The sequence below is a fragment of the Prionailurus bengalensis genome, chromosome D4 (genome assembly GCF_016509475.1).
Source record: "Prionailurus bengalensis isolate Pbe53 chromosome D4, Fcat_Pben_1.1_paternal_pri, whole genome shotgun sequence".
NCBI classification, from domain to species: domain Eukaryota; kingdom Metazoa; phylum Chordata; class Mammalia; order Carnivora; family Felidae; genus Prionailurus; species Prionailurus bengalensis.
Window position 1 is genome coordinate 33,889,666 of NC_057359.1, and position 25,525 is coordinate 33,915,190.

Consider the following 25,525-nt stretch of genomic DNA (forward strand, 5'->3'; position numbering starts at 1 on the left):
CAAAGAGGGCAAGAGAAACAGACAGACAGATACTAAGTTCACTTACAAATCTATCACATGGACAGGAGGGTGGGAAAAAAAATAAAGACACCAATTTCTGAAGAACAACATCTGCCTCCACTTATCTACTCTGCTGCCATAAGAGTAGAATTAAAGCCAGAATAAGAGAAGCACTGGCCTGACTCATTGATTTACCTTGTTCAACTTGTCTATGGAGCTGCACAGAAAAGAGAGAAAGGGAAAGAACAGAACATGTGATTCTTAACACACATTTACCCTATTCTCCACTAAACCAGAATTTTAACCTATTCAGATTATATATATTTTCCTTTTTCTGGGGCAGGGTAGAGGCTGGAAAGAATGTGGTGGTGCAGAAGCTAGTTGGATACGTGTTCAGTTATGGAGGAAAAGAACAAAGCTAAAGAACCGATTTACATGTTGATCATTCTATAAAAACATTTTTTTCTTAATTTTATTATTATTTTTTAAATTTACATCCTAATTAGTTAGCATATCATGCAACAATGATTTCAGGAGTAGATTCCTTGATGCCCATTACCCATTTAGCCCATCCCCCCTCCTACAACCCCTCCAGTAACTCTCTGTTTGTTCTCCATATTTGAATGTCTGTTATGTTTTGTCCCCACCCTGTTTTTATATTATTTTTGTTTCCCTTTCCTTATGTTCATCTGTTTTGTCTCTTAAAGTCCTCATATGAGTGAAGTCATATGATTTTTGTCTTTCTCCGACTAATTTCACTTAGCATAATACCAATTTTTAATCTACTGTGTCTAATTAATATTTTATATTTTAAAAATTATTACTGAAAAACTAGGTAGAATTATGCCATAATTTCTATCCTTTTCTTTTTCTTAATGCTCTGGGAATGGAACCATAGACTCATTCTATTGTTTGAGTATTACACAAATCAAGCATTAAACATGTCTTCAAGTATAATATGTTCTAAAGATATTAACAATTTTTTAAAATATCCCTGCATTAACATACCTAAAGAGAAGCTAGGTCATTCAAAAGGAGAAAAGTAACTCATAGACACACAGAAAAGGGAGGATCAGAAAGGACTATGAGCATGATTACTTGGCCCTCCAAGAAAGACAGTGGCATCCAGTCGTCACAGATCGATGACATAGCCATTAAGATCATAAAACTAATGAAAAGTGAGGTCTTCAGAACCAAATTACCTCTCAAGTTTACAAAACTAATGATCAGTCCTGGAATAAGGTGACCACATCAAGATACTTTCACCTGACACACCTTCATCCAAGATTGCAACTTCTTCAAATTTATCATCTCCTAAGATTAGACTGTGGACTTTCTGTCAGGCACTAAACTCTGCCTAAAAGCCTTGAAAGTGAAAAACATTCTTTCCCCTGGACAAATGTATATAATAACCATTATAGAACCATTACAATGGTGGGGACTGGTTAAGTGACTTAGAGTATGAAAAACCTATGAAGCTATTGAAACTGTGTATCTACTGACATAAAGACATCCACTTTTCCTGTTAAGTAAAAAAAAAATTATTAAATATATACCTGTATTTTATTATATTATATACACTATATCATATACATATATCTAGATATTTAGAGATATAAATATAAATATATACACATACATATGTATATACAGAAAGCTAGAATATTATACATCAACACTACCAGTACTTATCTCTGAGAGGTAGAGATTGATAACATTAAGTTAATTAAACAAGGACTCCATTAGACTGAGGGGGTCCTAATGCTGTGACGGCCTATGGAGGTAAATCAGAATCTAAGTCTGTAAAAGCCTCAGGGTTACAAAATCAAAACCCTAAGGACAACCAGTCATAAACAGCCAACTAGGCTTTAAGCTATAGCCAATCAATAATTTTTCTTTGCTTTCACTCTTTATAACGAGTCCTTGCCCTAGCAAACACTTCTGGTTTGATGCTGCCCAAATTGAGTCAGTTTTCACTTGAATAAACTCTTAAAATATTTACTATGGTTCAGTTGATATTTTCTTAAAGATTTTACTATTTTTTAATGTTTTTATTTATTTTTTAGAGAGACAGACTGCACAGGTGAGGGAGGGGCAGAGAGAGAGGAAGACAGAATCCCAAGCAGGCTCTGCAATCACAGCGGACAGCCCAATGCAGGGCTCAAACTCATGAACCTTGAACCCATGACCTGAGCTGAAGTTGAACACTTAAGCGACTGAGTCACTCGAACACTTTATAGGACTTAACACTTTGGAGGGTATTTTGTGAAATCCATGTCAACTTTTTCAACTGGCTTCTATGGTCATTTAGAGATAAAGCTCAGTGTAGATTTATGACCAGGAAAAAATATTGAACGAGCCAACACTAAATTAGATTGTCTCCCTCTAACCTCATCAAAGAATGGAACTGAGAAGTAATCGGGGTAAATTACTTCTGATTTTGATGATAATGATGAGTGCATCATCATGATGCACTGAGTCTTGTGTGTACAGTGACCCTTAAAACAAATTTAGGTGGATACTCTTATCTCCATACTGCAAATAAAGAGACTGAGGCCTAGGAGAGTTAAGACACTTTGCACAAATCACCCTGGTAGTCCATAAAGCAGTGAAACTGGGATGTGAATCCAGAATTTTCTGACTTTGGAGTCTGGGCTCTTAACTACTACACTCTAATGCATGTATATTAAATTGCAACTTTAAATTTACTATCGTAAAGTTCAATTCCTTATTTCAAAACGGTGAAGAGAAAGGAAAACAGATTAAAGACCAGATGTTCCTGTCGGTTTGGTTTAAGGATGCATTAATCCCACAGTACAGTACTTTCCACTTCCAAATCTTTTTCTTACTTTTTTCTTTTTTCTTTTTTTTTGAAAATGAAAGACAAGCCATAGGTTTCTATATGGTTAGATTTTTAACATGATTCTTATCAAAATAAAAAGGGTGGGATCTTAAGTATAATCTTTATCCTATATAATTGGGAAAAATGAAGTGTTTTAAATTAAATTAAAAGTGTTTTAATTTCTTTCATTTACACCCTCCCAACCAAACCCCCTCTCTTACCCGCCTTCCTCCCCACAAATTCTGCAGGAAAAGAGAGAAAGGTGATATACATTCATTTCTTGGAACTGAATAGTCACAATGGAGCAAAGGGAAGAGTAGTATTGACAGAAACCACTGAGAATGGAAAGAGACCAATAACTCATGAATAACAAGTCTGCACTAACAGTTTTAATGACTATCCTAATGGTTTAATGGATGGCACTTTAATAGGATTTCTAGTACAATCCTTCTGAAAGCTTGTCTTCAATAAATCTGTCATTAACAAAGAGCTGAATTGCTTCACCACATAACTATAGTTTACTGAATCTGAACATAACAAAATTATGGCAGTTGTCAGCCTGTATTACTAGCCTGGTTTCAAGTATTTTGTTAACTACTGTGGGAGAGACGGCTCCATGCTCAAAATGTAGGCTGCCAGTGAAAGAGGCATATTTATACCAAGGGGATGCAGTAGGCATTAAACGAAATACAACAGAAAGCTCACGATTATCAATTTATGTGTACAAAGACAAAAGTAGAAACAGTCATTGTAATCCAAACACATAGGTGTCTGTGAATATTGCAACTTGAAAGACTCACTGGAGTTCTCTTTGAAATAACATATTGAATGCTTTGGGTGATTAGGTTTTGAATGCCCAGAGCATTTCTACATTTGCCCCATATTTGTTTACATTGTCTTGTTTCCTGTACTGACTTAAAGTTATTTAAAGTCAGGGATTGCCATATTATGTTCTTAAGCGTGCATACTACTTCAATATAGAAGTTGAACTGGCAGCAGTCAGTCTTAGTGGATATTCCTAAATTCCAGCCCTTTGTTCCCTTTTAGTCTGCCCATGTCAGCGGTTTTCAAGTTTGACTTTTTCACACTGGAATATTGCTAGTCTGGAAAGAACGTTGTTATCCTTTCTGTTTTTCTGAATCCTACCTTTCTTTCAAGGTTTAAATTCCATGGTCCTAATCCACTTGTACCTAGAGACCTCTGCCACTTGCTTTCGTAGGTACCTACCACCATGTTATCACAGTGTGGACCATCTATTTCAGAGTTAGGTTTAAACTTATAACATTTATTCTTTTAAAACTGCTTAAAATCATCATAAACTTTTCATCTGATAATTCCTTAACTCCTCAACTCTATTTTAAATTCCTGAACAAAATACAGTCTACTATATCTTTGTAGTTTATAAATGGCTAGCCCAGTCCAGGTGCAAATAAAACCTATAGATGTTATTTTAACAATTTCAGAGTTTTGTCTCATTTCCCATGAATGTCTTTTGAAATTGGGAAACTCATTTCTTTTATAATTATACTTTCATTCCCTGATTTAGTTGAGTCTTAAAATATATACAAAATTTTAAACCTGATGGCAATAGACTGATGCATTCTTCAGATTATCTTCCTCAATAACGCTGACTGCTGTAAATTCATTGACTTTACTGAAATCTGTATTGATCATCAAGACTACTGAAAATAACCCACTGGCTAAGCCATAGTTTGTTGAGGTTGCACAAATTTAATATAGCCTAGAGTATGTTGGAGGAATAAAAATATCCTTTCCCAGAGCCAATGTTGGAAAAATTTGAATTGGCATACCCTATTTTTGTTTATTTACAAGTAGTATGTTTATGTTTATTTACAAGTAGTATTATGTAAAAATGTCTCTCTTTGTTCAAAATTGAAAATATTATCAATAAAGCTATTCAATAAAAGTAAGTGGAATTTTATTCTGGAAAAGAAATATAATTACATTTGAGTTCATTTAAAATACCTTTTGTTTATTAAGAATAATTATTTAAAAAAGAATAATTATTAGATTATAGCTCTGCTTTATGCAGCATAAGTCTTATTTATTCCAATTTGAGAGTATACTTTCTTAAATTTTATTATTATTATTTTTATTTTAGAGAGAGAGAGAGCAGGTGAGTGGGGGAGAGGGGCAAAGGGAGTGAGAGAGACAGAGAGAGACAGAGAGAGAGAGAGAGAGAGAGAATCTCAAGTAGGCTACATGTTCAGTGTGGAGCCTGACATGGGGCTCGATTCCATGACCCTGGGATCCTGACCTGAGCCAAAATCAAGAATCAGATGTTCAAGCAACTGAGCCATCCAGGCACCCCATTCCTTTGATAATTCAACACGACAGCAAACAAAATAAAAAGAGGACAAACATATAAATAGCAATATGGGTAAAGTAACAAATATAAAAAAGTGTTCTAACAGACAAACCTCTTTTATCAATATAAATAGTAAAATACAAATAGGTTACCTTAACCAATGATTCGTAATAAGGGAAGAACAGAGAGAGCGGGAGATCTCTATGATATTTAAGCATCTCATATTTCTTTCTGAATGTACAGACTACATCCAGTATCAAGAAAATTTTGCTTGATATCATAACACAAAATGCTATGCTTGATAACTGCTCCCATAGCCTAGAGAAACATTCAGACGTTTGGCCACAGAAACATAATAAAGAACAAATGTTCCTTAATCTTAACTCAAGTAACAGAATATGAGAAAGAAAAATAGAAATTTTCTCTAAAATGAGTCCAAAGTGCTACAAGTTTTAAGGATTTCTTTTTCTGTCTAAGAAACTAGTAAATTTAGACTTTGAAGAACAGATTTTAGATAACTGCTAGCACTCTAACTGGATTTCTAAATCACTGAATATACTGGATATTAGAAAGCAAAAAAATCTCAACATGGCAGATGTAACAAGTACAGACCAAAATCCAACTTGCATTATACTGGAGTAAAACTTATAGCTGCATAATATGGGAATGCCAACAAAATCCATTTAGTGCAGCTTTGGCCTAATGTTTACCTAAAAACTGAAGGAACTTTTAGGCTCAGAATTCAAGAGCAAGGATTATGCATTCTTCATCTTTGTCCGTCCCACCCCCCCCACCCCCCAGAGCCTAGTAAAGTACCTGGTCTATAGTAAGAACTCACTAAAGGGTTATTGCATGAGATGGACAGAATACAAAGCTGGGAAAGAAGAGACCTCTAAAGAAGTGGACATTCATGTTTTTGGAAAATTTTTTTAGAAGTAGCTAGTAGTTTTATAATTGGCCCTCCATTCTGCTCAGTGATATTTGGAAGAAATGAGCAGCTTTGCCTCACAGAGTTCATTTGTTTATTCTCTAATGAAAATTATAATCCTTTACAATTGGTTGCTGTAAAATGATTACAGATCAAAAACAAAAAGATTATATCCCTTTTCAAGAGCAAATGAGTAGCAAGAGCAGCTGAAATCTTGAGGAAACAAAGATGTTCTTTTCATGCAAATATTTTAATGATAAAACTGCAGCAGGGAGATAAATACTGAAACTACTAGCATTTTGTGTGTGTGTGTGTGTGTGTGTGTGTGAAACTTGCTAGATTTTTAGCTTTGAGGAAAGGTGATTTTTCTTCCCCTTAGAGTTGGCCCTGAGACATGAATACTCCAGATCATTTTTCTTCATAGACTCTGAGCATAGAAAAGTGAGTTCTGCAATCAGCATTCTTCTGCTGCTTCCTTTCAGGCAGGGCAATGAAGGGCTTCCTTATCTGTGCACAGAATCTTTAGCAGGAAGCTTGATCTTCTGCTCTGTCCTAATACACTGTCCCAGGGAGGCCTACCAAGGAAAGTCAAAGGTGGATTCCCCACCTAGAGAACCATTGCCCATCAAGTTGCTGCTTCCCTGTCCTGAGGACTGTCCCCACAGGACCTCTGCTGCAGTACAGTAACATTATAACATATTGAAGCATCTTTATTCATGGGTTGATAAATGGTGTCCATCTCGATATGATGTTATGCTTGGGAAGAGGGAGATACAAAGAGCAAACCAGTTTCCTGCTTCATTTTTGAATGTTATTCGTCCATTTATTTGAGAAATATTTAGCTTGCTAGTCACAAGGATATCCCAATAAAAATAATCCATTCCTTGCCCTGAATAAACCTGGATTATTATAGTGGGAGACTCATAAGTAAAATGAAGACTGCAATCCTTGGTAGTATCAGCGACTCAAGTACAGCAAACAGCAAATCAAATCTTCCCCATAGTGACAGGCACTTGTCTCACCTGTAACATTGGCCTTCCATGCTCTAGCTACCCCCAGACTGTGACATAACCAATTTCAAACAATGCCCCAGTATCACTAGTTCCCTCCATCAGTGGTTTAAAAACAATGCGAATAAAAGAAAGGTAAATCTTTGTCAGGAGAAAAAAGCCTAGTGGTCTTCTTGAGTCTTCTTGCAAATAAAAGAAAGGTAAATCTTTGTAGGAGAAAAAAGCCTAGTGGTCTTCTTGAGTCTTTATAATATGCCTATTTAATATTCATATCTAAAGTATATCCACTGAATTGTACACTTTTAAATGGTGAAATTCATAACCCATTAATTTTATCTTAATAAATGATAAGGAAAAACACATGGAAATATATCAAATACATTTATTTTTTTTGCCAGGAATCACTATTCCTGTCAATAAATAAAAATTACCTCTATCACAATCATGGATAGCTACCTATTTGGGTTCTCATATAGAAAGCAAAACTTCTTCGATGTTTCAAGTTAACCTAATTTTGACATGGATGACTACAGTTTTGGTTTCAGAAAACCTTCCCCTTTATTCATCAGTTTGTTTTCGTCTAGCAAGTCCACCTAAAAAACCCATCAGCTTTTGCATAATGTTAGATACAAAAACTGGCTGAATGACTTCAACCACATCGGTCAACTTCCCAGAAAATGTATTTTCTTCAGTGAAACAACAGGGCTGGACTAGATTCAAAGATTTTAGAAATCTTCAAATATAACTCCACAGTGGAAACTTTATGACACAGAATTTAAACCTCTGAAACTTTAGGACAGCTTTTTTTTTTTCTTTTGTAAGATAATGGGAGAATCCTTGAGCTGTGACAGGGAGGATCAATACGGAAGGAATAGAAAAGGAACAAAAAAGGAAATCAATGCCCAGTTGCACAGCAACACCCACCAACTCCAATATTTAGGCTGAAAATTTTTATTCTCCTCATGTCTCAGCTGATGACAAGGAGGTCAATTAATTACCATGGGGGGGGGGGGACGAGACTGAGTTCTCCTACCTTTGCTAATGCAGCACCCTAACTGCTGTTAATACAAAGGGAGGTAGCATTTCACTGTTCATTAACCATCCTAATTATGGTTTCTCAATCACTTCAGCCATGTCTGCACTCCCAAGTTATAGAACACCAATAGAAGAGATTGGAGTTAAGCTTTCAAGGAAGGGGTAGAGGCATCACCACAATGAGAAAACAAAAATGGAAACCTGGCACCAGAACCTCATCTTTATAACATCTACTTTTAACTGTGTTTTATAATAATCAGAGAACCAGAATCCCAGGGTTAAAGAGAGAAAGAGAGAGAGAGAGAGAGAGAGAGAGAGAGAGAGAGACACAGAGAGAGAGAGAGAGAGAGAGAGAGAGAGAGAGAGAATCTACAAAGGTTACCTACCTAGTGCAATCACCCATCTGATGCTAAACTTCTGCCTCGTCAATCCAGCTCATTAAATTATATGCCACTTCATATACTGTTCAATTTCACAGAAATAAAAGCTTGAGCTAAAACAAACAAAACAACTACAATGGGCCCTGAAACTAATGGAAGTAAATGTATATAGGCAAAAAGTTTGTATATTCCTGCCAACCTGAAATACGGCAAACTTCTGATTGGGAAGTAATAGCTTCTATCTTTTAAAAACACTTAGCAGCTTTTATATGAAATTAAGTTGTGGAAACTTAAAATAGGACTTTGCATAGATGAAAGAATGCCTTAAAAATCTTAAGGCAAAATGTCACTTTATATCATTTTAATATATTTATGAAGCTTAACGTATTGTAGTGAACAAGTTTTCCCTTCATCATGGGTCTTATCAAAATAAAGTTGGAATCTAGTGATATGCAGAGATATGCCAGTGATATGCCAGCATGTTTTGCTTCTTTTAATCTCCAATTTAATTTAATTTATTTATTTGAGAGAGAGAGAGAGAGATATCACACACAAGTAGGGGAGAGGGGCAGAGGGGGAGAGGGAGATAGAATTTTAAGCAGGCTCTACACTCAGCATACAGCCCGACAAGGGACTCAATTCCACAACCCTGGGACCATGACCTGAGCTGAAACCAAGAGGCAAGACACTCAACCAACTGAGCCACCCAGGAGCCCCAATATTTAATTTTAAACAAGTAGGTAGACTCTGGTCTACAGTTTAAAAGACAAGAATAAGTCAATACCGATTATTCTCTCTGAGAGTTAAGACTGAGTCTTTAGACCTTTCAATCCTTCCAACCTCTGCTTCTGCTTTCTCTCCAGCTCATTTTCCTAGGAAATTGGTCAAGATCAGAAAACACATGAAGTCACCTTTTATAAGAAAATTCGTTGAGTCAAGCTGGTGGATTGAGGATTTCTATTCTAACTAATCACATATGTCTATGTTCAACAAGGTTAGAGTGCAGTGCTAGTTTATTTGTTTTCAGGTAAAAACTGTAATCTTTCATCATCTTTAAACTTGCTAAATAAAAAATAAATAAATAAACAAGAACATGAAGGGGAAGGCTGGTTATAAAAGCTCTTACCCAAAAGAAACCAAGTCCTTTTTTGTTGTTTTAAAGAATGTCCATGATATTGAAAAACAAAAATAAAATATAATTATATCAATCAGAAATTTGAATCAACACATCTTATTTGGAATCAGAAAATACTCATGAATATTACACAACTACCTTAATAGATTATCACATAAAATGTGTTTTATTTTAAGACCATAATGAAAACAATTGTGGAAGGAACCATCACAGGGAACTATTTATAGTGGTCAGAACATGACTCTGACACCAAGCCATGTGAGTTCATATCCCAGTTCTGCCACCTACTAGCTGCATGACCTTTTGACCTTTGACAAATTACCTAGCTTCTCTCTTTCGGTTTAGTCCCTTCTTTTATAACATGGGGGTACTAATAGCACCTACTTGGCAGGACTGAATGAGTTAGTATATGTAACATGTTGTGAAGACTGCCTGGCACATATTAAGTGCTAAACACATGTGTTATCATTATTGTCTCTATAAAGCTGATTCTAGACTGTGAAGCACTACAGAAAAGCTAGGCAATATTACCACCTTTAATTTAATTAATTAAATTAAAACTTAATTTAATTAAGATTTAATACTAAATGTTACATAGTTTAATACTAAAGAAGAAGGTATGAAGGGATATTTTGCAGGCAGGAGTGGAGGAGAGGGATGAGGAAAAGGAACATGGGGTGAAGAGGGGAAGAGAGAGATAAGGGGGAGAGGATAAAGGAGATTGAGGGGATGGAGGAGAGGATGGGGATGAGTGGGGATGGGGGGGAGGAAAGAAGAGATGAGGGGGAGTGGATGAGGGGAGGAGGAGTGAATGAAATCAAGAATCTCCATGAGCCTCTGACTGGAGTTTGGATGAAAGATGAATGCCCACCATTAAGGAAACTTACTTGGTAAGTGAGAAATAACACAGTTCTGATTATACCATATGCCTAAACTTTTTAAAGCCAAATACTCCAAGTGCTGTATCTGTGATGACAGATTCCCAAGGCATTGCTAAATCCACAGGTTCATGTACTGTCTTAATGCTTACAACTGTCCCTTTTATCCTCTTTGTTCTCCCCAACATGGTGGCATGCCCAACAATTACTTTTCATGTAGAATGACAAACTATTTAGTCACAGTAGACAAATCATGGCAAATGATATTCCCACTACTTTTATTACATCTAAACACCAAATACATAAACAAGTAAAGACATTCTTATTCTGTTGGTCAGCGATAGGCTCTCCTTGCCCTAATCCCTTTTAGCAGCATTATTAAAATTCTCCCCGAAGCTGTACTCAGAAGTGACATACAAACAGATGCATTCATTTGATCCCTGGGAGTACTTACGGCTTTAGGAGTAGAAACAGGAAATCATTTCCATGATTTGAGAGTACTTTTGAGATCACTTAGTGCAGACCCTTCAGTGTTGGTGTCCCAGCCTTTTAAGAATGTAATCACCTTTCTCACCTCACCTCTGAGCAGCATGACCCAGACATTGCAGTGACAGGCACAGAACACATTGGGGTCCCCTGAACAAGCCATGCCCCTTTTCATCTCCATGCCTTTGTGTGTCAATCTCCCTCACACTGGGGTCTTTTGGTCCTAGCAAACTTTAGTGATTCCAACTCACATGCTCTCTGAGAAGCCTCTCCTAGGTACTGCTCCTTCTTAAACCTCCTCTTCCAACCATCACCCACTATGTCTTAGAAAACTATGGACTTATCCAGGGAAAAACTTACTTCTTGACCTTTTTTTTTTTTTTTTTTTTTTACTTTCTAGTAAGTGTTCATCAAACAGATGAAGGCATTCCAACTAACTGATTCTCTTATAAATAAGGAAACTGAAATCAGGGGAGTTAAACAGCTTGTCAAGGGGCATTCAGATTCACAGCAAAGACCTGAGGCAGGTTCTACTCTTCAGTGAAAATGAGTCTTACTGGGTACTTAGTGTGGATTTAATATCCATAAATTCCATTACATACAAAATACGAAAAGAACTTTGCAGACATCATAACCACCTTCCATTTTCATTACTGCTCACCTTCTAATTGCTTTCATAGAACCCATTTTTGGAAAAAGGAGAATGGGATGTTATGCAAATAAAACAACTTATGGAAAAAGTGTAGTGTTATTAGATGACTAATTGGTAGGTCACAAGTGTAAAGTTCACAATACTGAGGGCCACATGTGTTTCCTGTGTGCCTGTTTTGTACAGAAAGGCAAAGAGGTCAGGTGCCTGAAATATATTCATCTGCATAACAACCTTATGAGTAGATGCTAATATTCTCATCTTAAGTGAGAGAGAACCAAGGCTACAAGAGGTGAAGTAGCTGGTTCAGGGTCAAACAGCATAGTGACTAATTGGCAGAGTCCAAATATGAGCCCCGGTTTTCTTGACTTCTGACATTCTCCCCAGCATCCGATACTGTTCCCCTCCACATGGACATCATTCTGGCCCTAAAACCCCAACTTCATTTTAAAATCAAAACAAAACTCAGAAAATGGGCCTTTTTTTTTTTCTCTTGCTATAGTTTCTTTGAAGTTGAAAGCTTGTTTTGGAACTAGAAACACTTCAGGATTAATTGTTTCCTGAGAGGTTTGGGCTCCACATGGGAGCAGGTGGAAAGACAATTTGGACAATGTCCAGTAATGGTCAAGGGCCAATTAGTTATGGTGAACTTGTATGAGAACAGGGATTGAGAAACAAAACAGGAGTTATAGGACATTCCCCCGAGATGAGTATGACTCCCAGAAGAAAAAAATAAATAAAAGGATCAAGGATAAACCATATGGAGTTTAAGGTGAGTAAGGGAAAAAAAAATATTTGAGGTTAAAAAAAGATAGTGGGAACAGGAACATTTTAAAAGTTCAAATACAAATAAGTTTCGAAACTTGAGAATTTGCTTGAAGTTTGAGTTCTAACAACTACACAAGTTCAAAAAGATTAAAAGGCTATAAACACATAGACACACCCTGGTTTTGGATGTGTTTCTTCTGAGGGGAGCTGCTGTTTCTTTGTGTCCTACCAGATTTGTTTACAAGGTGCAGAATGGCAGCCAGCTGGGAAGAGACTCTCTGTACTTTTATATCTTACTCGGTGATGCTGGTTCTTAGCTATGATCCAACCCCGGCCCCCCTCCATCTTCTCGGATTGCCAACTGGGAGGCCCATCCTGACTATAAAAACTGTACTGGGAGTTTAATCAGTAGGTACTTTTGGGTTAAATCTGAGGGGTCTGTACTAAAATGTATTCACTTCTGTACTGTCTAAAGATAATAACAGTCTATTTTCTGAGAGAAAAGTTCTGAAAATAAGGCTTCACTGCTGATAAGTCAGGTGGGGATGTCAACTGAGAAAAGCAGCTCTTTTTACAGAGAGACATTCTTTGTTCTATTCACTCCTGTTGTTGGTGCTAGCAATTTTGATCACAACAAAGAGCTTCTGTGAACTGTAAATTTAGTTAGAAATCGATCCAGACACACACTTTGGTTAATTATCTGCTGCATGCCCAGTGGTGGGCTTGCCACCAGGTGGCCAGCAGCACACAAGGAAGGCCTAACACCTGACCAGGAGAAGCTTCTATTCCAATACCAAGAATGATCAGAATAAAAGAAAAGGCAACATAGTAAGTGCCAATTACAGTGCACCAAATTAGCAAATTTTCTTTTTTCTTCCTTTAGTATTGTTTATTTTATTGAATTCAACCAAGTACTATGGATTTGACCAATGAAAGGGATGGGAAGAGGCCAGGTTTTCACTGAGTCTAATACATACATTATTTTTCACATTTTAACATCTCTGAAATTGATGTGCATCTTACAAGTGATGGGCCTGTATTTAATGAAATAATAGCTACTGAGACTACTAAGCACTTTTATCAGGGATTCTGCTAAGCATTTGATATGTATCCATTTATTTTTAATTACATATGAGGTGTTATGATTAGTTCCTTTGCAGACACGAAACAAGTAAAACAGAGGTTCAGTTATTCATATAAGGTCATACAGCTTGATCCAGCAGCCAAACTTAGGCAGCTGGAATCCAGTGCCTATGTCCTTAGCCACTGTGCCACCCTATTCTCACTATTAGCTCAATTGGTCATTGAGGTCAATTGGTCATAGGGCCCTGAATGGCAGGCAGAGGGGTTTGGCCCCAGGCAGTAAAACAGCTGCGTACTCAAGGATGTAGGTAACGGCTTCCTCACCCAAGCCCCTGATCCTAGAATATCAGGAGATTGTGGTTTGGAATAGTAAACTTAGCCATTCATCCCCCATGAAGGAAGCTGGTTTACCCAGCCCAGTATAAAAAACGTAGTAGTTTTTAAAAGTAGTAGTTCTTACTACTTTTCATTTTATGAAATCATTTATTTTTCTCATTACATCACACAAGCTACCATATTTGCTCAAAATTAAAAACAAACAAACTATTATCTCATGTGGCTCATGTATCAATATTTAAAAATTAAGGCTTTTGCTTGGTCTATTCCACTCTTCAACTTTGCCTAAGAGATGAAAATAAGGGGGCTCCTGGGTGGTTCAGTCGGTTAAGTGTTCAACTCTTGATTTCGGCTCAGGTCATGATCTCACGGTTCATGCATGGGTTCAAGCCCTGCATCGGGCTCTGTGCTGACAGTGCGGAACTTGCTTGGGATTCGGACTCTCTCTCTCTGCCCCTACCCCACTTTCCCTCTTTCTCAAAATAAATAAATGAACTAAAAAAAATAAGAGAGAGAGAGAGAGAGAGAGAGAGATGAAAACAGATCTCTGTCATCTACTACTTTCTTCCTTCAGAAAAGTAAGTCGGAGGAGCCACTTTGAAAAAATTCAGTACCTTCAAAGCTGGAAAAAAAAATCATCTGTGTGTGTCTGGTTTCTTATTTGTATCTGTGTAATGCTCTAATGCATGTCCATCCTCATGAGTTTACAGATAAATTATAAACTAATTGAAAGCAGAACTGACAAGTGGTTTTACATTATGAATGCTTGGAGATTTATGAAACATTTAGTAATGAATGCTTTAGGCCGACAGATGCACTCTGGCACATATGGCCAAATATACCAAGAGCCTATTCCTTGGGAAAATAGAAATATTTTCTTTTGTGGCTATTGCTTTGATGACAGTTTTGTCCTTTTACAAAGAAATGTAATATTTACCTCTGGGAATGAAGAAACTATCTATGGAGAAAATAAATGTCATAGGAAGCATGTCAGGAAAACCACTGGGTTTTCCCAGGGATAGTCATGCAGCACAAATTGGCAACCATGATATTTTCATGGAAATTTTTAGTATAAATACTGATCTAGTTGGGGACTTAGGTTTCTGGGCTCTATAAATCAGGCCATAGTAAGAAGAAAACAGTAAAATATTTAGGTCTCTAGAGCAGATAGGTTGAGGCACAGCGTCCTTTTAACAATAAGAAGGAATAAATTTGGGACACCTGGATGGCCTACTAGTTAAGCACCCATCTCTCGGTTTTGGCTCAGGTCGTGATCTCATAGTTCCTAAGTTCGAGCCCCACATTGGGCTCTGTGCTGACAGTAGGGGGTCTGCTTGGGATTCTCTCTCTCTATCCCTCCCTGACTCACAATTTTGCTCTCTCTCAAAGTAAATACATAAACTTTAAAAAGAAAAAAGAAGGAATAAATTTGTGACCTGGTTCAGCCACGTTCTAGGCATGTCACTCCTTTCTCAACTTTGCTCTTTATCCCTGAGATGAAAGGGTTCAACTACAGAGGTTCAGCTCTAAGCACGTAAAAATATGATATAAGCAGCATTTTTAGATATCTCTATATGTCTTGGCACTGTCTTGATATATTTCCTTATTCATGAAGGAAATATTCTATCTTTTTCTGTTACCTGTCCCACTAGCGTATTGTGAAAAATTTAGCCTTCTAGACTTAGGTGCCACATACATGCTGTTACTAAAACAGAAAGACAGGACACCAATATCTGGAATGTTTCAGATAAGAGGCTTATTATCATCTGCATAGACAGGAAATGTGAGAGTGTTGCCATGAGTACAGGAAGAAAACCTCAGCCCATCTGGATGCTAAATGGTGGAGGACACTTGAGTGCTGAGATAAAAGATAATACACATACACAGATGGTAGTAAAGACACTGGTACTGGGTTTTATGGTGAGAACAGAAGAGGTCAAAGGTAGGCCTTCTGAACAGCACAGTTTCTCACTCTGCTCTGATCCAACAAAAAGACTGCTCTTCAGAGTAGTTTTAATATCTATGTTTAAGATAACATTACTGAGAGAGATAGTTATCACTCATTTGAGGCTAGATGGCAGATAACTACTTACATCTATTTGTAAGTCAGCTGTTAGGAAGTTGGAAGAAACTGTGCAGTTGTAACTATATTTAAAAAGAGGTTATTATCTCAACCCATGTATGAAGTCTATAATGTACCTGAAGTACAGTATGGATATTGGGATTATTTCTATGGGGAACTGCAACTTGAAGACCAAATTGGGAGATGGTTTCACATCTTCTCTGACTTTGTAGCTTTTCTTGCTAGTGACCACTGGGATGCCTTTGTGTTGAGGTCTTGACTAGTGGGGATGGGGTGAATATATCCACTCAACAGTGAACCAACTCTCTTTTTTTAAGTTTATTTATTTATTTTAAGAGAGTGACAGAGACAGAGACAGGAAGGAGAAGAGAAAGAGGGAGAGAGAGAATCCCAAGCAGGCTCTGTACTGTCAGCACAGAGCCTGATGCCGGCCCAACCACAAACCACGTGATCATGACCCAAGCTGAAGTCAGACACTTAACAAACTGAGACACCCAGCTTCCCCAAACATCTCCATTTCTAACAATGATATTTGCATGCTTAAGTAATTTGAACATGTAAGAATTGATATACAGTCCCCTAATTATTCTTCCTGTCTCCATTTTCTTTTTTTTTCCGTTATGTACATGGATGACAGATTAATTTCCTAAGAAACCACCACGTAAGTGTGCTCTGTATTTTCATCATACTTTGAAGAACTTTGGGCATAGGACTGATTATATTTTATTATAATTTTGCATTGACAGGCCTGTTCAATGAGAAAGTACAGTACTTGATGGTAGGTATGATAGGAGCTTAACACTATTAATTTATAAATAAATACAAACAATTACTTCACTATAAAATCTTTCACTGGCTACGTAAAATTAGTGCAACCTTTCAGCTACCATTATTGAGCGCCTTATTTTACACACACACACACACACACACACACTCTACAAGTATGTCTTAAAATTCATACAAATATGCATACATATTCTCTAATTCTCATAGTAACACATTTTACACATGAGAAACTCATAGGGTTATATTATTATGCAAGGTTACAGTCATACCAAGTGTTCAAATCAGAATACAAATTTGTCTGAGTCCAAAGTCCATATTCTTTCCACCATCAATCCACCCCAGCCTTGCCAATGGTGTCTGGCAATGGAAGCTCATTACAATTCTTGGCCCTGTTCATTGCCTGACTTCATTTAACCCAACTCCCCACCAGAAACAATTTGATCCATCATAACACGTGTACTTAGTGCTTCCCCCACCTCCAAATATACTTATACAAACTTATCACCAGGATGCCTTGTTAAAATGCAGATTCTGATTCAGTATGTTTCGGATACTGCCTAAAAATCTGCATTTCTAATAAGCTCCCAGGGATGCTACTGTTGCTATTCTGTAGTCTACACTTTGAATGTAAAAGTCCAGAGCATCCTTGAAAGTGCCTTTGATCCTTCCTACCACAAAATACTCTTCACTCCTTTTCTTCTTAGCTCCACTACTGGTACCACCTTTTCTTCAATACCTTGCCCAGTTTCTCATCTCACTCCAATCTTTAATAAATCCCAAAAGCATTCCATTAGTATTTTGAATTAGCAACTTGGTATTCTTTTTATTATTTTTGCATGTATACATTAATTTTGCCTGCTAGACTTCCTGGAAGTAAAGGTTTCTTATAAATTCTACATTCCTCCCAGAACTTAGCATAGTGCTTTCCTGTGGTAGTATGGTGGATAATTACTGGTTCCTCCTCCAAGCTCACAAGCCCCTTTCCATAGTAACTTCCTTTTTTTGAACTGAAGGAAGAAGCAAGATCTAAATAGGTGCACTGCTAGCAGCTATGTCCTCATGTTTGTCTCCACAACAAAATGAGTCCGTTGGAGTTCAGAGTTTGTTCTCTTACATTTGGAATTTTACTGGAAAGAAAATTGTTGCCTCTTTGGGGGGACTCTCTGTTAATGAAAATATGATCAAAGGCCACATTTTCTATACATGGGTAGGAGAAACAAAAGAAGTTGGCACATGCAATGGGAAGAATGCAGTCAGTCCAGATAAAAGTACAAATATAAAAATTTCAAAGATGATGTCGGGTGATCTCCAAAATACCTTAGTTAGAGACAACAGTGTTTGAAGCATAGCTACATTTTTAGCATTTGGCTCTATAATAGACAATTTCTAAAAAATAAATTCATAATAAATAGATAATTTATAATAAATAAAGCTAAGTCTTCTTTTCCCCCCTTAAGCAGACTGTAGGAGCTGTAGTGACTTACAATGAGTCTACTACAAATAGGATTTATGTCTATGATATTGATAATGGTAATGTCAACTGTGATGCCTGTCAAATGAATCTTATACATTGGTTTATTTGCCATTTCAGGGGATGGTGAAATGAAGGCTGAAGGATGATGCTCTGTCATATATTATCCTAAACCAATAATGTTTCTTAAATTGAAGTCTTCAGAGCACCTGCATCAAAGTCCCCTGAAGTGCTCTTTTAAAATGGACATTCCCTGGGAGAAAATATTTGCAAATTATATATCTAATAAGGAGTCACTATCCAAAGTGTACAAAGAACTCATACAACTAAGTATCAAAAAACGAACAGGGGCACGTGGGTGGCTCAGTTGGTAAAGCGTGCAACTTCAGCTCAGGTCATTGCATGTATATGCACTGGGTTATTATTCAGTCATAAAGAAAGAAGGAAATTCTGCCATTTGTGACAACATGGATGGAACTTGAGGGCAATATACTAAATGAAATAAGCCAGAAAGACAAGGATAAGCACTGTATGATCTCACTTATATGTGGAATCTTAAAAAAACAAATTTATAGAAATAGAGAACAGGTGGGAGATAGGGGAAAATGTTAAAGGTGGTTAAAAACTACAAATTTCTAGTTATAAATAGGTCCCAGAGGTGTAATATACAACATGATGACTATAGTTAACAATATTTTATATTTGAAAGTTGCTAAAAGGTAGATCTTAAAAGTTCCTATAAGAAAAATATAAGGTGATAGATGTTAACTCAACTAATTATGGTAATCATATTGTAATATATACATATATAAAATCATTATGTTGTATACTACAAATTAGTACAATGTTATATGTCAATCAAAACTCAATGAAACTTAAAAAAAAATAAAACAGACATTCCTGGTTATCATGGCTGACCTACTAAACCAGCATTTCTGGTGCTGGGACCAAGAATATGAATTTTAATTAGACTTCCAAAATTTTCACAGTCATTAGCTAAGACTTTGTCTGGTAAGATCTATACATACTATTCTGTATCAGCCTAAAGATTCACCAGCTAATGTGATGGCTTTGAGAGTGATACCAACTTTCAGGAGAACTTTATTCCCTGCATTCTATATGCCATCCTCAAATCACGGCTACTTAAGTTCAAGTAAAACTTTACAGTCTCATATCAGAAAGTGAAAACTGTAAGTATTTATAATTATTTTTAATATACAGTGCTCTTGCTACTAATTTCTCAGGCCCCTTTCTCCAGCTATCATTAAATCCAATGTCTGAGCCCAATTTTCTTTATAATAAAGGAAGACTCTCACATGATATAAAAACACTGGGCCATAATCTAAACCTACTTCCTCCTATTCTGACCTCAGAATAAGTACAAACAGCTTCCATGTCTTCAACCTCTGTTTCAGTGTTAGAGTCAGAGTAGCAAATTTTGTTTCATGCCTCTTGAGAAGTCTGAGTAATCATTAATTCATAGTGATTGTGCCAAAATAATTAGATGTTTGAAGGTAATGTAACTTGTCTTTCTTTCTGTTCTTTACTATAAGCTAGTAAAAAAAATCTATTCAAATTTGTATGAAAGATAACAAGTAAAATAATTTTTTTTTCATAATGTTGTTCTGTGGCCTAAAATATTACATAGAGGTCTTTATCCTATTATCACAGATGAATACAACACTTAACTATCTCCTTCATGGCTGTTAAGGCACAGTAGAGTCAATTCATGCCCAGGGAGCTTTAATCATAGACCATCGTCATGATAAATGGTGAAAAGTCAGTGTGGGCTATCATGTCAACGGCTACTAGGGGAGTTTTTAATGGGAACATTGGCAGCATGCAGTTCATAACTACTTTCAAGGAGCACTTCTGATCTAATGGCTCAATGAGTATTATTATAGTATCTTTACATGTAGTATTTCTAGAGAAATTCCACTTTAAAGGAGGCTGGTTACTGTAGACCATGGATACAACTGAGATTGTTTGAGTGATGCAAATATTGCTAGTGGTTTAAAGCTGGAGGACCATGGGGCTACTGACACATTTTATTGAGTCAGCACAGTAATTTAAAATAATCAAAAACTAAAGATTTGAAGACTTCAGAAAGTCCATGCAAATATCCAGATTACCACAGATCCCACTGCTCCACATTCTCTTACATGGAGCTTCTTCATGTAGTTAATATCCATGTAGTCACTAGAGCTTGGGGCCCCTCTTAGATGTTCTCACTGAAAGGACAGAATCTTAGGACTGGTAGGGACTGAGAGCTCGTCTAGTCCAACAGCTGCATTTAAAGTTGATACAATAAGCACTTGTGATGAGCTCCGGGTATTGTAGGTAAGTGATGAATCACTAAATTCTACACCTAAACCTAACAGTAAACTGTATGTTAGCTAAATGGAATTTAAATAAAATATTGAGAAAGAAAAGAGTTGATACAACAGAAACCAAGAGAGATAACAGGGATGTGTTTTAAGATTCCCATTGGGTAAATCAGTAGAAACTCTTCATGGTGGTATTTGGACTGCTCAGGCACCCAACAATCTGTTGTTATTTGGCACAATAAGGCTTGAGTTGTACTTTTCAATCTTATGCTAAGTCAAACTTGGCCTAAAAGAATAATGATGGTTCAGTTATCAATTCATGAGTTGGTTTCAGTATGAGTCCCTGTTGCTGGGGAATATCAGAAAATTCAATTTTAAAACTTTCTGCTTGATAAATACCACAATATCCAAATACACACAAATATACAAAGACTTTTCATTCCCTTTCATCAAGCATTCACACAGAATCTATAAGGATTCTGAAATTTTAAGATACTATTCAGTTCACCATTGTTTCAAAAATAGGCAATATTCCAGGAACATATGGCTATCTTAATATTAACTCTAGCATTATTTTAAGGCTGAAGGGTAAAATCATGTACACACACATGGACATGGACATGAACATGGACATAATTAAAGAGTTTTCAGGCCATGGAAAACTAAGTGTATGGAAAAATATCAACTTACTCCCTGTCATCATGCTTTTTCAGGGAGGCCTCTGGCCATGAATCAATATATTTGGCACCTATCTGATATACGAGGAAGCTTATCAATACGATATAGTATATGAACTTAAAACCAGAAAAGAAAAATCAACCTCATTAACACCGAATATAAACACCTTTTAAAAGGGCAACTACTATATTGATTGTACAGACACTTTTCAGTTGCCTATTTGTTATCAACTTTTATATCCTATTTGGAGTCATATTTAAAAGAAAAAGCACTGATGAAGTTATTTTTTTAAGAATATGGTCAAAAAGAAGAGGGGGGCAATTCTTGAAATTACTGTCAAGTATAAACACACTGAAATACCTCATATTCCTGGGAAAACTTCAAGTTGTCATTTGCTTTCAACCTTTCAATGTGATCTGCAAGTTCCAAGATAGGAATTGGAGGATGGCTAGCCATACCTATTAAAAGGAAAGAAGAAACACATTTGAAAACAAATGAAAACGATGCTAACTATTCCAAAATATAGAGAATACTATAGTTAGAAATGGCCTGAAGACATGTGAGTAGTAAAGATGTTTAATGTGAGGAAGCAGGCAGATAGTTTGGTTACTCAAAGCAGGACATGCTCTGGAAGGATGAATTTTGTAGCCAAATGAAAAGTCACCAAGCATGATCCCCAAACTAACACTCCTAGTATAAAAGAAAGCGTTATTGTGCTATGAATTAATGCAGTTAGCTAGCGGAGAAAACTGACAGTCAGGCTTGATGTCAACTTCTGCTTTGAGTAATGACTGTTATGTCATTTCAAACTCCTTCTCCTGCACTGTATGAAATGGAAATCGTGTGGAATTAAATGGTGTAAAGTGAACTAAGAAAACAGACACTGAGAAAGGCCTAAAAGGGAAAGAGTAGTAGCTTGATAGGAAACATAAAGTGACTTATGCATAATCAAGGAAAACTAACTTGAAGAATGAAGGTTACCAGGGTAACCGGAATCATCTGAACCTGCAAAGGAAATGATGATGTAAATAAAATAAAATAGAACGGATTTGTTAAAAAAAATGAAATGGATAGTCTGATATACTTTTGTAAAGGACTGATAAAAACACTACATGTTTTTACAGGATTCACTATACATTGTGACTTGATTAAGATCGCTTTAATAGTTCACATACCTGAAGGTGATTGACATTCACATGCAAACATGGGCACAAAGAATGGCATGCACCACAGTTCATAGACGATAATCACTGATGACAAAATCAGACACCAAACTGAGTTTCAAAAATGTTTCCACTAGTAGCAGATTGTAGAGGTTGGGGCCGTGGCCTTCACCTGGACATTTATAAATGGCCACACACTAACAGCTTTATGGTATTTGCCCCAGGTCCCCAAGTTTCAACTCCCAGCAAACCTACAATCTACTTCAGGTGTAAACATCTTTGTCCATGAATGGGAAATGAATGCAAGAGAGTGAGCAAATGGTCAAAGGACAAGGAGTGAAAGAGGATGGAAAAAGAAAGAAAGCAGTGACAGGGGCGGCACGTCTTAGTTCCGTCTGCCAGCTGAAGTGAGATTAGTTTCACAGATTCCGTTAAAAATAATCTATCACTAATTTGGTGATTCCTGGGTCTTTCCAATGTTTTCTCGCTTTTCATGTGATTTACATTTTATTTCTTTGTGATGAATTTTTTATAAGTACCATGAGAGAGCATCGCTGACTCATGTCTTATGGATACAAATTCCAGCTGGCTAGAAAAACTTGAACTAGCATGCCCCCAGGGAAGCCTCTGAAACTGAAAAGGAATGGGGAGGAGCTCAAACTGGAGGCCATGTTGACATTCTGCTGTCCTGAAACTCTCTGGAAGGTGTTAGGCTATGGAATGGTGACCATTAAGTCAACATGACATGTGATTACTTTATGGGCAGTTTAGGAATTGTGCCATTACTGAAAGCCACCCAGTAAGTTCCTGTATCTCAAATGCCAAATTATCAATACTTCTGGTAAGTAAAAAACTATTTTGCTTCTTCTAGACAATTTCATCATTTTTGCACAGTGCTATGATAGGTGGTGTTTTAGCATTTATGGCTTCCAGTCAACTAAAATCTTGGTGGAAGATCCAATAAAAATGAGTTGGCTTAGAAGTAGAAATTCTTTGTTGCTGATATAATTGTGTATTTGGATCAAAATGTTGGAGGCCATTTCTGGAACTTTTCCAAATAGATGGTAGAATTGAACTAATTTACATTTTGTAGAGGGAGGAGATGCGTGACAGTGGTCTAATAATTAAAGTGATCTTATCCAGATGAGGCACCCCCAATGACAAGAATGGAAATGCAAAGGCACAAGAGACTCTAGGCTTATCTGGAAATGGAAATGGAATGATGTGGACATCCATTACAGTGCTTCAACAGAGAAAATAAAGAGACAAAGATGTTTAGACCTTTTCGAGCGAATCGTGGGAGAGAGTTATTATCATATATGGACTGAGTGGTGGTTTGGCTAGAGAGGGAGGACACAGAGCCAATCAGGGAGGCGTAGGGGACTGAATTACTGCTCAAAGCTGCAAAAAGTAAAGCCAGTTGGAGATGGGAAAAGTATTAGTATAACAGCAGTAGAAGACCATAATAATCAACCAAAGATGTGATCAACATATTTACTTTGGAAGCTGGTTATACAGAAATGCAAGTAAGCCTGTACTGACTCATCACCTTCTAAATCAGGACGTATATATAATATACAGATACCTTAGCATTCAAGAACTATCATTTAAGACACATAAGTATGTATTATATTGCACCAAAATTCTTGACAAGTAAAAACGCCAGAATGGATGTTTCACAGGAAGGGGAGGAGAATGTGTAGGACTCTGATGGTATAGGAGAAGACATCCTAGACTAGAATATGGGTAGGAGTTCTCTTTCTGGTTTTGCCATCTCCTAATAGGGACAAATCACTCATTATCAAGAACCTCATTTTTTTTTTATCTGTAAAATAAAACCGCAGAGCTAGGTAAATTCTGGAGTCACTTCCTTCTTCAACGTTTATTTATTTTTGGGACAGAGAGAGACACAGCATGAACGGGGGAGGGGCAGAGAGAGAGGGAGACACAGAATCGGAAGCAGGCTCCAGGCTCTGAGCCATCAGCCCAGAAGAGCCTGACACGGGGCTCGAACTCCCGGACCGCGAGATCGTGACCTGGCTGAAGTTGGACGCTTAACCGACTGCGCCACCCAGGCGCCCCGTCACTTCCTTCTTTATAACTACCACTTGTACCTCATGTAGATAGGATTTCTAAACATATGGAACAGAGAAGGGTCTCTTCTACACAGTTCACAGGCAAAGGTTCTAAAAGTTATTGTAACTTCTCTTTGAGATCTAAGGAACATTTACTTTTACAAAACAGAAAATGCATGCAATTGAACTGTCTACTTTTTGAATTATTTAAATTCAATACCATTTTCTTTAGCTAACCAAAAAGTATGATGCTATGTCATGTATTTGAAACAAATAAACAGCATCATAAAAATTATGCTACGTAATCAATCAAGGATGAAATTCCTCTAACATGAAACTCCAGCTCATACCAGGAAAGAATCACCAAGGATCTTGATTCCCTCCCAAACTTTTCCATTGTCCATCATGGAAACAATTTAACATGATATAATCAAGCATGTTAGAGTCTGAATAGATAAGCAGACACCAAGAAAACTGTGATGTTGACCTCACTATAGTATCTTTTAATCTTTTGTTTGGGCAACATGGGTATTTCTCACAGTCTACAAACCAATATTTTATTAGAAAAGAATTTTTACATTAGCATCATTTGAGGTGCTTTAAAATTCCTTTTTTCCAGGCTACACACCAGACCAATTAAGTCAGAATCTCTGCGGGTGTGAACCAGGTGTTGATCTTTTTAAAGCTCTCAAGCCATGGCTCCCAGTCCAATGGAAATTATCTTGTTGGTGGTGGGAGGGGGGGGGTGCTGTAACTCCATGTATTCATTTTTTTCCACTCAAAAATTTTATTGGAGTTTACAAGAATGCAATATGCTTTTTTTCAGTAATACCTTGAATTTGCTCTGATTCTCTATTGAGCACGCTTTAATACTTTAGCTATTATTAGTAGCAAAGAACTTGAATTGCAGCTCACAGCTGATAAGGACTTGCCAGGGTCATGACCTTATCAGTTCAAAGCTACAAATGCACAACATAAGTGCACTTTAAAGGCACACGTTGAAACTGAACAGTGTTCTCATTTTGGAGCCATGATATCCACAATATACTCTGTCAGCATGAAAAATTGATGTAGTCACTGAAA

The 25,525-nt window shown here is 36.9% G+C and overlaps 1 protein-coding gene across 43 annotated transcripts in view; it reads right to left on the minus strand.

The window, feature by feature from the left end:
• PTPRD (protein tyrosine phosphatase receptor type D) overlaps positions 1 to 25,525 on the minus strand; it is a 2,207,515-nt gene that overhangs the window by 92,381 nt on the left and 2,089,609 nt on the right. For 25 of the 43 annotated variants that reach the window (XM_043566630.1, XM_043566632.1, XM_043566635.1 and 22 more), the window contains 2 exons: positions 22,168 to 22,209; positions 21,565 to 21,662 (listed from right to left, as the gene is read on the minus strand). In XM_043566630.1, the coding sequence (XP_043422565.1) occupies positions 21,565 to 21,662; positions 22,168 to 22,209 (140 nt within the window). The remainder of the gene's footprint in view (positions 1 to 21,564; positions 21,663 to 22,167; positions 22,210 to 25,525) is intronic. The other 18 variants (XM_043566640.1, XM_043566641.1, XM_043566642.1 and 15 more) reach the window with 1 other exon arrangement.